Below are 18,618 nucleotides of genomic sequence, written 5' to 3' on the forward strand. Positions count from 1 at the left end.
CCAGCCCAGCAAGGCGGGATTTCCTTCAGCATGTTAACCCTTCACTGCCGGGGAGTTGGACTGCAACATCGCTGCACCGTCTTTCTTATTTTCCTTCTTTCTTTTTGAGCAAATATGAACTCAGCGCTTTAACAAAATAACACATTATACGGTCGGTTCTAGAGATAATATCACACCACAGGACGGATCTTTATTTAAAGAGAGAGAGAGAGTAACTTCAGGGACATAAAAATGATAGTTTAAACTGTAACATTTATAGTTTAGAAACGGCATAAACTCTCATACAATATGAAAAAGATGAAAAATTCTGTTCATTGTACCTCTTATATTCATAATGAAAATAAAAGGCACAACCACAGATAGCATGGAAAAACCTGTCTAATGAACAAAAAAAAAATCCTGTCCAATGAAAAAACATCTCTTTTATATATGTGTATGTATTTTATACATGAACCTCAACCCAACCTAAGCCACCAGAGTCAAATAAAACATCATAACAATTACAGTAGCTAACTTTCTGCATAAACAGATCACCTTTGTATCCTTCACAAAGGTTTGACACAGATATGTGTGACTGAGTAAGAACCATCCACACAGTGGAAGTGACATGCTTGTTTATTTAGGGGGATGTGTTTATATTTTCTCTATTTAAATATTAATGCCTAGTTGTGTTGAAGGTTAAAATTGTTTGTTTTCCTTGCTGAGAGAGTATGAAATCAGTTGACATAGTAAACATCTGTATCAGAATCGCTGTCCTGAGGCTCGCTCCGTGTGTGGACTGAGCAGACGTAGCAGCTGCTCATGTCTGTCCAGCACTGCAGACAGTAGAGAGCAGAGCAGTGAGGAGCAGGACACTGCATGGCCCGGCTCTGTCTCACAAACTCCTCACATACCCAGCACCAACAAAACCTACAGCCCACCCGCTCCAGAGGAGACAGCAGCATAGATAACACCTGAGAGAGAGAGAGAGAGAGAAAGAGAGAGAGAGAGAGAGAGAGAGAGAGGTTAACAGGGTGATTCTGCCATCCTAGTTTCTATTTGTTGATTATGGTGATATGATGAAAGTCTTGCAGAATGAATTGCAGAACTGTAAACTGAAGTTTCCTTAAGTCCATTATTCTCTCAGATTCCTTCCATAGTATTCAAGCACAAGGACCTGCATTTATGTTCAGCCAAAAACTCTCTCTGTAGAGTTTATTAAAAATTCAAAGTAGTATTCATAATGCATATAAATATGACTTTTAATGCCAGTACAGCCGCTGATAAGTGGAATTTGCTGGCGATAACAAAAACATTATAATCTTTTATCAATTATTTGTCATCAGTAGCACTGAAACAAGCTGAGAAATTCTGTCAAAAGTGCAGATTCTAAACTTTCAATTGCTACCAAACTGTAAATAGAAGAGGAGATATTTTATTATGATTTGAATGTGATGAAAAGTTATAGTTGTTGTTTTGTGGACAGAAATTTCATCTTTTACATTTCTTTTTCTGCAATTTATCAACATTGAAACAAATGAGAAGGCTGAGGTGCTGATGTAAACCTGATTTACAGAATGTAAATTGAATGTAAATGGTGATCATTATGTAACTATGCAATTGTCTAAACAACAATAACTCTAGACTTCTAAGGGTTAAACATTAGCAATGAAGTTCTGAGCTAAAAATCAGTGTACATGGTTTATACTTCTTTTTAGGAATGAAAGTCCAGTGAAAGTGGTGCATACAAACCACGTTTGGTGGTATCCGTCGCCTCCTCAGTCGTTCGCACTGTCTGTTGACATATGAAATGCGTCTCTGGATTTGCAGGTTATAGAGGAAAAGAATGCGTCTCTTCTCTCTCTGTCCAGGACAAAAACCAGGCAGATCAACACAAATGAAAGATCCAAACACATTCAGAAGAAATTAGTTATGCATAAGATAATGGATACTGTCTTAATTTACAAGCACTCTGTTTTGTGGGCAATGTTTTAAAAGCTCTTCAGCCATTGGATGGTTAAGATCACCACTGCATGACTGACCACTATTATATCCCTGTATGCATTATGAAATGTTTGTTTTATTGAACATGACATAATTAATAGAATTGTTTAAATTTATTTTTTCATTGCCAAATGGCAACAGCATTACACGGCCAAAATACATAGCCACATTCTTCACACAAGCATAAAGAAAAAAGATTACAGCCAAATATGCAAAAGGTATATAACACAAAACATAAAGCATTCAGTTTTCCAAAGAAATGGGAAAAATGTCTTCTACTTTGTAGTTGTATGTTGTAGAAAACAAAGTAATCGTTGCCATATGGCAACATCACACTGTAAAGGGTTAATGAACTTATGACCCCTGGAGCTTTCAGGAAATTCTACAGCTAAACACGAGTAGAGTCTAATTGCTATCACCTAGTTATGAATCTTATAAACTGGACAATATAGAGTATTGCTGAAAGTGGAGAGCTATACATCTGAGAGTGAACTGTGTAATAGTTTTATTGATGTGGCAGCTGTTTCAATCCTGAAGGAGCGCCTAATCCTTACGGCCCTCAGTATGTCTAATGCTATTACTGTAAACCCTCTTGGCTTATTACTACCACACATGCACACACACGCACACACACACACACACACACACACACACACACACACACACACACACACACACACACACGCGCGCACACACACACACACACACACACACAGGACGTTTCTCCTCTCTCACACTTCATTTTCTGTTAAGCCAACTGAACTCAGTGAAACCCAATGAAGCACAATTCCAAGTTTCAAAGTGCTGTGGAATGATGCTAACAGCCAAGTCCTGTTCTTATTATGTAAGAGTTTTACATCATTCTGCAACTCTTCTGAGACACCACATGCACTGCAATACTGCAATATCTTTTTCAATGGTCTTGTTGCCTAATTGGAAATTAAGATTAATCATCCAAAACAAATATGAGCCCAGTTGGCTGTTCGCTGTGAAGAAGCTAAAATATTATTCAAGTTATAAGTAATAACATTTATTTAAAGTCCAGTGGACCTTCATTTCCACTCAATGCTTGCAACACAGAACAGCATCTGACCCTGTATCACAGAAAGCAATCTGTGAGAACTGAGTGGAACCCTGCAGTTTATTTGTAGTTTCATAAATGACAGTAAATAATAACTATATGAGAGAAAGTAATTTTGTGCAACATTGTGCACTGTTTGTTTTCGATTTTGCTGAATATGGGGGACCTTTAACATTTGTCCAAACCTTCCTGTGCCAAGAGTGCAACAGCAAAACAGCTGGCTGCACAATAGCAAATATTCTCCTGCTGGAAATCCTGATTTAAACAGGCACTGACTGGGAGAAAGGCCAGCAGCTGAACACATATCAATCATGTGCTGAAGTCCCTCGATTTGTTCTTTCTGAGTGTAAGACATAAGCTCCTTGCTCCTAATTAGTTGCTTATGTTTCATGCTTTTTAATGTATTAGATACTGTAACAGATCTTTTGCATCAACGTAACTGTATTTCGCAGCTTCAGTGCTAGAAGCTGCTTGCACTGCACATTTCTTATTTTCTTTTTTCTCTTAAAACACCAGGATCAGCTCAATTTAAAGAGCTTAAGACAAAATAATGCATGTTTGGGCTGCATAAAAAACAAATATAAAAGTGGGGAGCTTAGGGAACAGGGCTGGGGTCAAGAACTATGGCATTAAATAGTGATGGTGGTATTTTTTAATCACAATTTTCATAGGTTTCATCATGTGCTTAAAATGAAAGTCAACACCCACATAAATCCTCCAGGTAAGTGCTTTTGAAATACAAAGCTCCATTAATTCCTATTGCAAATTGACCTAATTTGTACAAAAGAAACTGAACGAAACAGCTTTGAGAATGTAATATAGTTCATTCAGACTAATTGAAAACAAGAAAATGTATTTTTACCCTTGAGGTCCACTAAGAACATTTGTGTCCTTTTATGCACGAACAACACAGCAGTAAGTCATTTTTACATGACAATTTCCATCCTCTCTTTATCCCCCAGAATTAAACAGGCTGTTTTTGTTACTATGCCTTTAACACTGATATAAGATAAATGACCTCTGTTCTGATTTGTGGTCCTGTGTTAGGTCTCATTCAAAAAGCACTCAGAACTAAAATATTGCATACAACTTCAATATGATTGGGCACAGCTAATTTGCTGTGGGCTGAAATGGTAGATATATGTAAATACGTTGTTTTTGTTGGGACATCACTGATACAATGAATTCAAAACAAGCTGTTTTTGCAGTTTATTTTTTTGCAAATGGACCAAATGGACTGGGTAGTCAATGGTATGCTTTGAAAATATAACAATGTTTATATATAATTCTTTTTTTGAAAAAAAAAGATGGAAATTCGTTTTTTCATGATATGGGTCCTTTAAGACGTATTAATGTAAATTATCTCTGTCTGATTGTCTGTACTGTATTGCACATCATACAAAAAGCAGCCCAGGCTGAAACACTCCTTATAACTGCAGTATGAATGAGTTGAGCTGAACTGCTGTAGGCTAAATAGGTGGTTATACAGTGCATCCGGAAAGTATTCACAGCGCTTCACTATTTCCACATTTTGTTTTGTTACAGCCTTATTCCAAATTGAATTAAATTAATCTTTTTCCTCTAAATTCTACACAAAATACCCCATTGTGACCATGTGAAAAACGTTTTCTCGAGAGTTTTGAAAATTTATTAAAATTAAAAAACAAAGAAATCATATTTACATAAGTATTCACAGCCTTTGCTTAATACTTTGTAGAACCACCTTTGGCAGCAACTACAGCCTCAAGTCTTTTTGAATATGATGCCACAAGCTTGGCACACCTATCTTTAGGCAGTTTTGCCCATTCTTCTTTGCAGTACCTCTGAAGCTCCATCAGGTTGGATGGGAGACGTCTGTGCACAGCCATTTTCAGATCTCTCCAGAGATGTTCAATCGGATTCAAGTCTGGGCTCTGGCTGGGCCACTCCAGGACATTCACAGAGTGGTCCTGAAGCCACTGCTTTGAGATCTTGGCTGTGTGCTTCGGATCGTTGTCCTGCTGAAAAATGAACCGTCGCCCCAGTCTGAGGTCAAGAGCGCTCTGGAGCAGGTTTTTATCCAGGATGTCTCTGTACATTGCGGCATTCATCTTTCCCTCTATCCTGACTAGTCTGCCAGTTCCTGCTGCTGAGAAACATCCCCATAGCATGATGCTGCCACCACCATGCTTGACTGTAGGGATGGTATTGGCCTCGTGATGAGCAGTGCCTGGTTTCCTCCAAACATGACGCCTGGCATTCACACCAAAGAGTTCAATCTTTGTCTCATCAGACCAGAGAATTTTGTTTCTCATGGTCTGAGAGTCCTTCAGGTGCCTTTTTGCAAATTCCAGACGGGCTGCCTTGTGCCTTTTACTAAGGAGTGGCTTTCGCCTGGCCACTCTGCCATACAGGCCTGATTGGTGGATTGCTGCAGAGATGGTTGTCCTTCTGCAAGGTTCTCCTCTCTCCACGGAGGAACGCTGGAGCTCTGACAGAGTGATCATTGGGTTCTTGGTCACCTCCCTGACCAAGGCCCTTCTCCCCCGATCGCTCAATTTAGACGGCCGGCCAGCTCTAGGAAGAGTCCTGGTGGTTCCGAACTTCTTCCATTTACGAATGATGGAGGCCACTGTGCTCATTGGGACCTTCAACGCAGCAGTAATTTTTCTGTATCCTTCCCCAGATTTGTGCCTCGAGACAATTTTGTCTCGGAGGTCTACAGACAATTCCTTTGACTTCATGCTTGGTGTTTGCGCTCTGACATGCAGTCAACTGTGGGACCTTATATAGACAGGTGTGTGCCTTTCCAAATCATGTCCAATCAACCACAGGTGGACTCCATTTAAGCTGTAGAAACATCTCAAGGATGATCAGTGGAAACAGGATGCACCTGAGCTCAATTTTGAGCTTCATGGCAAAGGCTGTGAATACTTATGTAAATATGATTTCTTTGTTTTTTAATTTTAATAAATTTTCAAAACTCTCGAGAAAACTTTTTTCACATGGTCACAATGGGGTATTTTGTGTAGAATTTTGAGGAAAAAGATTAATATAATTCAATTTGGAATAAGGCTGTAACAAAACAAAATGTGGAAAAAGTGAAGCGCTGTGAATACTTTCCGGATGCACTGTATATGTATCATTTTTATCACAAAAACAAAGAATTCAAAAAGGCTGTTTTGCAGCTGTTCCATGTATGGGCAAGGGAGTGAATGGTATGTTTTGAAACTTGAACAATGTTTATATACTTCATCAAACTCTTGAATTCACATTTTCCATGATATGGGCACTTTTATGTGACTTTGGCCAATTTCCAAGTCTGTTATATCAAGTGTACTTATACCTTGGATGAACATCTAACATTACTCATTTGACCTGTCTTTATTGCTTGTTTTATACCTTCACTCACAATCAAATTGGGATTGTTGATTGTGTTGTCAATACCAAATAGTTGTATGATTTATTGATTTATGAATTTTCTTTGTATACAAGAAAGTTCAAAGAGGATATGGAGCAAGGTAAAATTTGGACATTAATGGGTTAAATCTAAAGTTGAAGCTGAGTATTGAGTGTGAGAAGTGAGCTGATCATGTGGTACTGTGAGTGTGTGGATTAATGCTTGGCATTAGCGGTGTGCATGTGCAGAATGTAATATGGTAGAATTAACACTATGGATATCATGTTACATCTGTTTGGTTATGTAATACTAAACGTGATTGGCGCTTAGCAGAGAGAGATTGCACATGCAGCACAGTGACTCATTCAAGCTGCTCTGCCCTGGGACAGATAAGAAGTTCCTAATGAATGGCCAGCACGCTGGATGATTTGTTTACTGTGAACATACTGAACCATCTCAAAAACTAAAACACCCACTTGTTACATGAAAAAGAAGAGTTTTGCAAAACATGTAAGTAAATTTAACAGGGTCTGAATAGCTGGTAAACACATGTTAAACATATGTTTAACAAACAATCCTCAATATAATTATCATTAAAGCGAATGTTTATTTTTTATTAAATCTTCTGTAAGGGACATCATATTCCTGCCATTAGAGCAGCCAGTTCACTATGCTGTGCACATATTGTGCACTAAAAGCAGTCAGATCATAACTTAGTATTATATTGTATGTTTCATGAAATATACCATGATTCTACACATATTTTATTGTTTGTAAAATGTGACTGTATTTTCTAAGCGTACAAATGAGAGCTATGAGATACAGTATATTGCCAAAAGTATTCGTTCCTCTGCCTTCACACGCATATGAACTTGAGTGAGATCCCATTCTTAATCCACAGGGTTTAATATGATGTCAGCCCACCATTTGCAGCTATAACAGCTTCAACTCTAACTTCTTAGGATTCTTCCAGAAGCACACTTGTGAGGTCAGACACTGATGTTGGATGAGAAGGCCTGGCTCGCAGTCTCTGCTCTAATTCATCCCAAAGGTGTTCCGTCGGCTTGTGGTGGCAGACCAGTCAAGTTCTTACATACACACCAAACTTGCACATCCACGTCTTTATGGACCTTGCTTTGTGCACTGGTGCACAGTCATGCTGGAACAGGAAGGGGCCGTCCCCAAACTGTTCCCACAAAGTTGGGAGAATGAAATTATCCAAAATCTCTTGGTCTGCTGAAGCATTAATGTTTCCTTTCACTGGAACTAACGGGCCGAGCCCAACTTCTGAAAAATAATTCCACACCATAATCCCCCCTCCACCAAACTTTACACTTGGCACAATGCAGTCAGACAAGTACCGTTCTCCTGGCAACCACCAAAACCCAGACCCCTCCATCAGATTGCCAGACGGAGAAGCGTGATTTGTCACTCCAGAGAACACATCTCCACTGATCTAGAGTCCAGTGGCCGTGCTTTACACCACTGTATTCGATGATTTGCATTGTGCTTGGTGATGTAAAGCTTGGATGCAGCTGCTCAGCCATGGAAACCCATTCCATGAAGCTCTCTACACTGTTCTTGAGCTAATCTTAAGGCCACTTAAAGTTTGGAGGTCTGTAGTGATTGACTCTGCAGAAAGTTGATGACCTCTGTGCACTACACGCTTAAGCATCTGCTGACCCCACTCTGTCATTTTACGTGGTATACCACTTCATGGCTGAGTTTCTGTCGTTCCCAATCACTTCCACTTTGCTATAGTACCTCCTGTAGTATAGCTCCTGAGAGCAACCAATTCTTTCACAAATGTTTGTAGAAGCAGTCTGCATGCCTAGGTGCTTGGTTTTATACACTTGTGGCCATGGAAGTGAATTCAATTATTTAGATGGTGGAGTGAATACTTTTGGCAATGTAGTGTATGTAGTGCAGGAATCAAAGCCTAAAATGTGTTTAAGAAACTATGATAAAGCAGATGACTTATTATGTATGACACTATGTACTGAACATTTCGGCTTTCCTTCTTTTTTTATCAGTAAAAGTTTGTTGTGTTACCTTGGGGAAGTAGAAGGTGGTAATGACCCTCCGCAGGCGGTTGGTATAAACCTGCAGGCAGCACATGAGGCCCATCAGCAACAATGGGAGGATACTCCACAGGTAATCTGTCTGGCTCAGAGCACGCGGCTGGGGGAGACACTCTGCATGCACACATACACACACACACAGGTTTCTTTCATATAATATTTGTACACACATACATTCAGGTCCAATTGTCTGAGAACACATGGAAAATCTGGAATTCTTTCATTTAAACATAAATGAAGAAGAAATATTACAGATTCTTCATTTCTGTTCAGATGTAAGCATGTGTGACACTGACCTTGATTCTGTGGTCAGTGAACCATTTTTGTGTTGATTTTGAGATGTGCTTTGGATCATTGTCCTGCTGGAAGATCCAAATTAATAACCAAGTATAATTCTTGATTTTGTTGCTGGAAACCATGTATCTGAATACATTGACCAGGACTTTTGGAAGAGACATATCTCCATTGTATCATAGATCCACCACCATACTTCACATTGGGGATGAGGTACTTCTCTGCATGGCTGTCTTGTGTCCATGCCAAACTCACCTCTCTATCTATGTTTTGGCCTTATCTGCCAATAATTATTCTTTTTTTTTCATCGCAAGACTTCTTTCAATCACTACACTTTAAATAAATCACTACACTTTTTTTCCCTTTGTGTTTCTTCTTTTTTTGAGTAATGACTTCTTGACATCCACACATCCTTTCATGATTTACCCCAGATGCAGTTGATCAGGAAAGACATGTTTGGTTTCTTAAAATCACTTCTTTTGTTGACAATGGGATATGCTAGGCTAACATATAACTAACAAGCACTAGACTGTCTCCATACGCATCTCTATACGTAACCAAAAAGATCAAAAAGCTTGTAACAGATCCAGATCTTTATTTGTTTCATGCAGACCAATTGATATGCTTTAGAACATGGTATGCAAATTACCTTTAGTCTATAAAAACAAAATGAACATCTGTATAAGTAAATGACAGGAGAGCCATTGTAAATAACCAGAACTACTTTTACCTCAGCACAATATTTCGTATCATTCCACACAAGAGATTTCTCCAGATTCTCTGAATCTTTTGATGATATTATGGACTGTAGATGATGAAATCCCTAAATTCCTTGCAATTGCACATTGAAAAATGTTGTTCTTAAACTGTTGGACTATTTGCTCATGCAGTTGTTCACAAAGTGGTGAACTTCACCCCATCCTTGCTTGTGAACGACTAAGCCTTTCAGGGATGCTCCCTTTATACCCAGTCATGACACTCCCCTGTTTCTAATGAACCTGTTCACCTGTGGAATGTTCCAAACAGGTGTTTTTTGAGCATTCCTCAACTTTCCTAGTCTTTTGTTGCCCCTGTCCCAACTTCTTTGGAACGTGCTGCAGGCATCAAATTCAAAATGAGTGAATATTTGCAAAAAAACAATAAAGTTTATCAGTTTGAACATTAAATATCTGGTATTTGTAGTGTATTCAATTTAATATAGATTGAAAAGGATTTGCAAATCATTGTATTCTGATTTTATTTATGTTTTACACAACGTCCCAATTTCATTGGAATTGGGGTTATCTGCTAACACCTATTTGTAATAAGACTCTAAACCTAACCTGTTTGCTACACATACATGTGGACAAATTTTGAAAATAATAGGCCTTCATGAATCCATTTTGTCCTCCTCCCAATATCTGAGACCAGAACTAACAAACAGTTCTAATGACAACTGAACAGACGAACAGCGATTACAGGATTTTTCACAGAGCCACCTATTTCTGAACGCAGAATGATGCTCTAGAAATATGAAATATAATACTTCACATGCCTGGATGGACTAACCTTCATTTTTGGTCCTCATATGATTGCCATATAAACGAACTATTAATTCAGAAGGTAATCAAAATAAAAACAGTGTGGGAGACCTTGCTCTGTTTAAAAATAGCCCTATCAACAGCCACTGCATGCAGCCATGTGCTGCTGGCCTACCTTCATCAGACCTTGTTGGACAGAGGCCAGACTAAGCTATCCTCAGGTTTAACTGCCTCATCTAGCAACCTTGATCAGCTTAAGCTCACAGTCAGACCAAGCATGCTCATGCAATATTCATGTTAACATAGCTCTTTTATTATAGATCCCTGGCCTGAAGAGACTGTCACACATTTTGAGTCACAGTACGAAGAGTATTCGTATAGAACTCTATTCTCATGCTTAACAACTCTCTGGTTCTGAACATCACTTTTGTTTGCATATTAAATCAAATATAATATGATTGATATGACATGCACATAGAGTTGAATGCAATGAAATGGAGAGTGTTAGCCTTACTAACCGTGTTGTGAATGGACTGTAACCACATTACATTCCACCTCTGACCTCTAAAGGAGGAAACCAAATAGCTCATTAACCAAATCCAGCTCGGCAGAGGTTGAAGAGGTTGCTAAACACTGTGTGTCAAGGCTTCAACTATAAATGTGGTGAGACCTTGAATGCTACTAGAATGTATGATTCGCAAGACGGATTCTCTGAGCCTTGGTGTCTGGTTTGGATTAAACAATGGCAGTGAGTCAGCAGGTAGGTCACTTACGCTGGTTACTGGACTGCATGTCCAGCTTGGAGGAGGTGTTGAATGCACCAATAGTTTTCCGCAGGAGCTTAGCTAACATGGACTCTCCATCAACATCGATGTGTATGTCGTGACTGCCTATAAAATCAGCAGAAAGAACTGGCACACATCTCAGAAACATTTACAAATACATTGTCACTGTTATAAAAATGTTATAACTCTCTTCTTTTTATTTTTACACCATTTGAAAACATCTGCTAGCCTTTACATTGTGTAAACATTTCATAATGAATGTTCCAATATAAACAGTCCAAAATTACTGGGATCTCACTACATTAACATACAATGAAACTACTCATCCTATAAAGTTACAAGGTTCTGCTACCTGCATTAAAACAAAAGAGACATATTACTTTTTCATATGCATGTGTTATACTCACTTGAAAGGGAATACTCTGTAAAGGTGTGTCTACGAATGATGTTGAAGATGTGGTAAAGAATACCATCAGTGGCCAGAATAACACTTACAAACAGAGCCAGAGAAACAACCTGCACCAGGCCCACTATCTATACAGTAGAGATTGCATTTTATCACATCTTTGTCATTTGATGGTTTAGTGACAGCAAAGCTAAAGCTTCTATTTACAAATCCAAAAAAGTTAGTATTGATTTAACGTAATGCTAAAGACTATACCACAAGTTTGAGCTCGCTGGGATGGATCTTCAAGCTCCAAGCGTCAATAAAGCTCCTCCTTTCTGCTTTCTTCAAAGGCAGCAGGTACCTCTTACCCTGAAATATTCATTCATAGTCAGCTTGGAGAACAAGGTAACAGGTATCTATGGTATAGGGAAACAACCTTAGTCTTACTGCTCTCTTTCGCCGTGTATCAATCTGTCTGAAGTAGGTTGTAATGTAGACGTTGTCAAAGCGAATATCTCGAGTGTACTGTTTTGCGTATCCAAAAGCCCTTTAGAGATCAAAATCAAGAAAAATAATGTTTATGACCTTTAGTAAATACAAACTACCACTACAAAAAAGACTACTTCACATCAGTTATAAACCTGTCATTAACTGCAAAGACATGACATACAAAGTGAACAATAGTAGCATGATATATATAAGAGACAAAAGTGAACTTACGAAGTGAAAATAGTGATGAATGTGAAAGACAGTAGCATCTGCACAATCTTTGCTATCTGATCAACAATATCTCTCTTCTCCTTAAATGACCTGCTCAGCTCATTGCGAAATTCATTCTGAAGAACTGTGACTCCGTACATGGACTGATCCAGTTTCTGTAGAAGCCGCAGCACAAGACTAACTTTATCTGATACGCCTGGACATATACATGTAAAAGACAGTGTGCTGCTGGTCCCAGTGTGTATTCACCCTTTAATCAGGTAAACTTTTACAATGATCGAGCCAAAGAACTACATTACAATAGTAATTCTCAAACAGGTTCTCCGCACACCCACATTTCTGTGCTGGGAGTTGGGACAAGTAAAAATGTAATGTGTGGAGGTCCCTGAGGACCCGTCTGAATACAATTGTGCTACAGAATTGTGACAAAGTTCACTATCAGAATATAGCAGAGATAGACCAAACAGATAATTAAAGTATTTAATTGAAGACAAACTACCTGAAGCACAACGTTGGTTGTGAACTGTTCCCCAAGCTTACTGATGGAAAAATTGAGCTTGTCAAAGGTTTGGCCGAAGTTGCCCTCTACTGGGATCTCTTCTTTGCACCATGGAGTCATTACTGAGATAAATATAACACTTATTTAGCACAAACAGCTGTTATTATGATAAAACTACATTGAAAAAAAACTGAGTTTATTCAAGTGGTTTAGAAAATCTAAACAGCTTGATTTAAATTTATATCACTAAAACAGTCAATTAGACAGATAGAAGTCAACTATGGCACATCAAGGCAATTGTTACAAAAAGTAATAACTTGTCCAAAGCACAAAAACAGGTTTTTCTACATGATCCGAATGCAGAAGCAATCCTTTAGGTTGTGTGGAAATGATGAATGGGCCAATACAAATGCTCCAGAACTACTTAAATAAAGTAGGAATAAAATCTCTTGACATTAATTTACATGTAAATGCCCTTATTCTACACTTTTATTGTATTTCATTTTTTTCCTCTAAGGCAAACTTATAACATCTGTGTGAGTTTATATATTCATTTTTACATAACTATTTTCCAACCTCTCTTTATATCTTAGAATTAAACAGATTGGCTGGCTTGCACTGTGACTCATTCAAAAATAAGTCCAGGCTGAATAGTCCTATAGGGTGAATGGATGGATATAACCTGTTATCGGCTGAAGAGGTGGATATGTGTAAAGTAACACATTTTATGTAGCTTAATTTCCATATACGAACCTTACAGACTTGGGAGTGAAGAATAATGGTAATTTAGTAAAAGTAATTTAATAGTGTTTATATGTTACATCAAACTTTTATTTTTTGAAATATCCCTTGATATGGACCCATTAAACGTCTATAATGTTTCGAGATACATCGACACAACCACTTACCTCTCATGACATTACACAGGAATTCAAACTTCATAGGCACACAGAGAAAGTGGTTGATAACTGGGGATTTAACTGTGTCCATGCACTCCTCCCACTTAGCACTGAACCACTGCTGACAGCGATCAATGCCTTGATTCACTACATCTACACACAACATTATATCCATTACAACAAGGCACAGTGACCATAAAAACTCATCTAATGTACAGTGTTGATGAACCAGCTTAATGTATACCACCAAATGATGTCTACCACAGAGCATAAAACCTAGAAAATAAAGGTTCTTTGGTTTGGATGAACGGTTCTAAATAAAACTTTGAGGTGTAGTACCTCTACATGGCAAAATTCTTCACATATCTCATCTAGAAAAATTTGTTTTTCTAAAATCCATTGAAAGGTTGTTTAGGGAATGAAAAGTGTTTTTTATAGCATCGCTGTGATGAACCCTTTCTGTCCACTGTTAAATATAAACCTCTTTGAACTATAAAGGTTCTCTATATAATACAGTGATGCAAAATAACAGTAACGTTTAAGTTGTCCTGCAAGAGTCTGGCACCCACAGTCACAGCGCATCATGGTCTTTGCAGCATACTGTTCCTGGGTACTATTTCCTGCAGCTATGGGATTCTGGCTATCATATCCATACTGGCCCATCACTTCATCCCTGATGCCCTGGAACTGCCTGCTTACGTTCTGGGCCTCTCTCTGGAGCTTCACATTGTCATGCTGTGGAGCAGGAGAGAAGCATGGGCTGGAGAGAGCAGCACAGCATTTGTTCAAACGCTGCACAATTGTTTATTAAATGATAATCATGATTTTTTTTGGTTTAGAATTGAGATCACAGCTCTGACAGTTCTGACATTCTGGACCCACTTAGTCAAATTACATGTTTTGTTGATTTTTTTGTTGAGTGAAAATAGCTTAATATATCCTCTTCAGCATATTTTAATGTGCAATGATTTGCTTCCTATTATTTAACATAATGGAAAATATAAAACATAAAATGTGGCCTGTACAAAAGTTTTTAATATTTAATTAATTTATGTCTCCGTGTTTTCCAACATCTTAAATACAAATTGTGCAGTATACTGTGCAGCTTTGCTTTCTGTTGAGGGTTTTTTAACTTATTTCCACTGAGAAAAACAACAAAACATGTCATTTGATCAGGGGTGTTTAAACCTTTGCAAGCAAATACACATTTAAGCAGTTACTTTGCAAAACGTGCAATGTTTGAGTAATAGCAGGAAAAATGTCTTATGTGTTACAAACATGTAAACAAACAAATGTATAAACACTACATTTGCGTTCTTAATGAAATTTCGTATAATTGAATTAAACATTCAAATAATATATATGAAAAATAATCACCACCATCATTAGTCACTGTAAATAGAGGGAATGGGAGTGTTCATTTTCTTGTGCTGGGTCTTACTGCAGAATGACCCAAACTAGACTGCACTGAAGTTAATTGTGACCCCAGTTTTGAAACAGCACAAGCTTGACTATTGCATTTGTAAAAAAGACTCTAAACTCTTAAATAACTGAATCATTTAGGTGTGTATGAACTGCTGTAAAACGTCTGAGTCTTGAAGTGCAGACTAGTGGAGATGAAAATACAGATGAATTTACAGTACAATACGATTTTAGCTGTATGTCTTGAATATGACACTATTACACAGTTGAACTCACCACTATATCCTGCAGCACTTGAACAAAAGGTTCAGTCACTGCCCTCCACATGATCTTACTATGGCTGATTTGTAGGTCTATGTTACAACCCAAGGAGAAGGCCACATCCTGGACATTATTTTGGATATTTGACATGGGACCTGAGAGAATAAATCATGACAAATGAGACTAACATGTTAAATCTGATAATTGTTCTAAAAAGAGGTTTAAACTCAGCATCAACATTGACCTATCTCTTTCCTTGCCTTTGATATGGAGCAACCATTCGAAAGGCTATTGCTTAATTGTATGACCAGCCTACCTGAACCCAGTCTTGAAGATTAGAAAAGAATAGCATAAATAGTGCTATGAGTTACACAGTGACATCTCAGTCATATTGTGGGATTAAGTATGAGTTTCTTAAAGATTAAGGTGTGTCACTATAGTAAATCCACCTACACTGCATCATCTGTAGTTATTTGTTTAATAAAGTGTATATATATATATATATATATATATATATATATATATATATACACACACACACACACACACACACACACACACATGCGCACACACACGTTTTACCTTGATAGAGACCATGTAGGACAAATATGTATATAATATGTCTGTCCACGAGAGCCAAGCATACTAGAAAACACACATATATCTTTTCATGGGACAACACTATAGCAATGAAACTTGGATATAACTTAAAGTAGTCAGTGCACAGCTTGTATAGCAGTACAGATTTGCTGTCCTCTGAAAATAACAGCACACAGCCATTAATGTCTAAATAGCTGGCAACACAAGTGAATACACCTCACAGTGAACATGTCCAATTCATGCTCAAAGTGTCTCAAAATATTTTGTGTGACTACCATTATTACCTACCCTGCTTTAATTCTCTTGGGCATGGAATTCACCAGAGCTGCACAGGTTGCTACTGGAATCCTCTTCCACTCCTCCATGATGACATTACAGAGCTGGTGGATGTTAGTCACCTTGTGCTCCTCCTCCTTCAGCTTGAGGATGCCTCACAGGTGCTCAATTGAGTTTAGGTCTGGAGACATACTTGACCAGTCCATCACCTTTACCTTCAGCAAGGCAGTTGTCATATTGGAGGTGTGTTTGGGGTCATTATTGTGTTGGAAAACTGCCATGCGGCGCAGTTTCTGAAGGGAGGGGATCATGCTCTGCTTCAGAATGTCACAGTACACGCTGGAATTCATGTTTCTCTGAATGAACCGCAGCTCCCCAGCGCAGGCAGCACTCATGCAGCATGATGCTACCACCACCATGCATGACCGTAGGCAAGAGACAGTTGTCTTGTTACTCCTCCCCAGGGTGCCACCACACATGCTGGACACCATCTGAGCCAAACAATCAGACCACAGGACACGGTTCCAGTAATCCATGTTCTTGGACTGTTTGTCTTCAGCAAACTGTTTGCCCAGCTTTCTTGTGCGTCAGCTTCAGAAAAGGCTTCCTTCTGGGACGATGGCCATGCAGAGACTGAGTTGATGCATTGTGCGGTGTATGGTCTGAGCACTGACAGGCTGACTTTTTAAACCTCTGCAGCAATGCTGGCAGCACTCATGCGTCTATTTTTTGAAGCCAACCTCTGGATATGACGCTAAATACGTGGACTCAAGACTTCTTTGGTCAACCCTGGCCAGGCCTGTTCCGAGTGGAACCTGTCTTGGAAAACCACTGGTGACCTTGGCCACCAGGCTATAGTTCAGTTTCAGGCTGTTACCAATCTTCGTATAGCCTAGACTATCTTTGTGGAGAGCAACAATTCTATTTCACACATTCACAGAGAGTTCTTTGCCATGAGGTGCCATGTTACCTATCCAGTGGCAGGTATGAGCGACTTGTACCCAAAACATCAAATTTAACAGCCCTGCACCCCATTCACACCTGGAACCTTGTAACGCTAACAAGTCACATAACACCAGGGAGGGACAACGACACAATTGGGCACAATTTGGACACATTCACTGTGAGTTGTATTCACTTGTGTTGGCACCTATTTAGACATTAATGGCTGTGTGTTGAGTTATTTTCAGAGGACAGTAAATCTATACTGCTATACAAGCTGTACACTGAGTACTTCAAGTTATGTCCAAGTTTCATTTCTATAGTGTTGTTTCATGAAAAGATATAATAAAATATTTGCATAAATGTGAGAGGTGTACTCACTTTTATGATATATATATATATATATATATATATATATATATATATATATATATATATATATATATATATATATATATATATATATATACACACACACACACACACACACACACACACATATTTTACCTTGATAGAGACCATGTAGGACAAATACCATGAGGTATGCCTGTCCACGGGAGCCAAGCATACTAGGAAACATCAGGAGCATTGTGCAGCGAAAAAACGAAGAAAACATCCCGCCTAGAACACAGGCTGCTGTAAAAGCACAGACATTTGATCGGGAACACATTATTCTTGACCAAAACACCACATCAATATCTCAAAATTAACATACTATATGCTCACACATGCTGACATGCTGACATACCTACAAAAACATATCCAGCAATGACTCTGTGGAAGTTGCTCATAGAAATGTTGTGAAAAAGTCCAAGGAACAAAGCTATAATAGAGATGAAAACAACATAAGCCTCATCACTAAACATAATGTTAAAATAAAATGCAAACACAACAGTATGCTCTCACCAGACCCACTAAATGCTCCAAAGACAGCCCCCATGAAGAGTCTGGCTACAGGAAACTCAGATGCTGGACTAAACAGGAACCTCTGTACTATACTGGGCAGGATAAGCTCACTGACCTTCTCCAAAGCTGGGGTGAACAACAAAATCACAGTATCAATTAATTATGCAGGGAAGAGTGGTCTCGAATAAAGTTTTAACATACTTGAATGGGGTGACTTTTTTTGCTTAGTCCTCCCGAGCTCGTCCGTTTCTGGGTCCCTCATTGCTGATTTGGAAAAGTCAGCTCAACTCAAATGGAACCTGTTGTGTGATGCAATAATGAGATTCCACTGAATCTGAATTATGTGATGCAATTATGAGATTCCATTCCATTGAAACGTGACCAGAAATGGCCAATGTGTGCTGCCTAATAGAAGATCCTCTGAAAGGTCTTCATCTGTTTGGGTGTTGAGATTGAAGGCAATGTGTCCTAGGAGCACAGGTATATCATCACCTAGGACTTTCAGAAAAAGGTAAGGTCAAGACAGTCCAGAAAATATACTAGCTCATCTATCATTACCAGGATAAACACGTCTCATTTCGT

The 18,618-nt window shown here is 38.6% G+C and overlaps 1 protein-coding gene across 1 annotated transcript; it reads right to left on the reverse strand.

The window, feature by feature from the left end:
- Positions 1 to 716: 716 nt before the first annotated feature.
- On the reverse strand, positions 717 to 18,298 carry dcst1 (DC-STAMP domain containing 1). Its single transcript, XM_017713067.1, has 16 exons — positions 18,238 to 18,298; positions 18,037 to 18,162; positions 17,879 to 17,953; positions 17,638 to 17,766; positions 15,328 to 15,467; positions 14,199 to 14,364; positions 13,639 to 13,782; positions 12,731 to 12,852; positions 12,232 to 12,386; positions 11,959 to 12,058; positions 11,785 to 11,880; positions 11,531 to 11,657; positions 11,112 to 11,228; positions 8,496 to 8,638; positions 1,732 to 1,842; positions 717 to 953 (listed from the first exon to the last, which is right to left on the reverse strand). The coding sequence occupies exons 1-16, from the start codon at positions 18,296 to 18,298 to the stop codon at positions 717 to 719; spliced, it is 2,049 nt and encodes a 682-aa protein (XP_017568556.1).
- Positions 18,299 to 18,618: the final 320 nt, after the last annotated feature.

This window comes from Pygocentrus nattereri, chromosome 3 (assembly GCF_015220715.1).
Source record: "Pygocentrus nattereri isolate fPygNat1 chromosome 3, fPygNat1.pri, whole genome shotgun sequence".
NCBI classification, from domain to species: domain Eukaryota; kingdom Metazoa; phylum Chordata; class Actinopteri; order Characiformes; family Serrasalmidae; genus Pygocentrus; species Pygocentrus nattereri.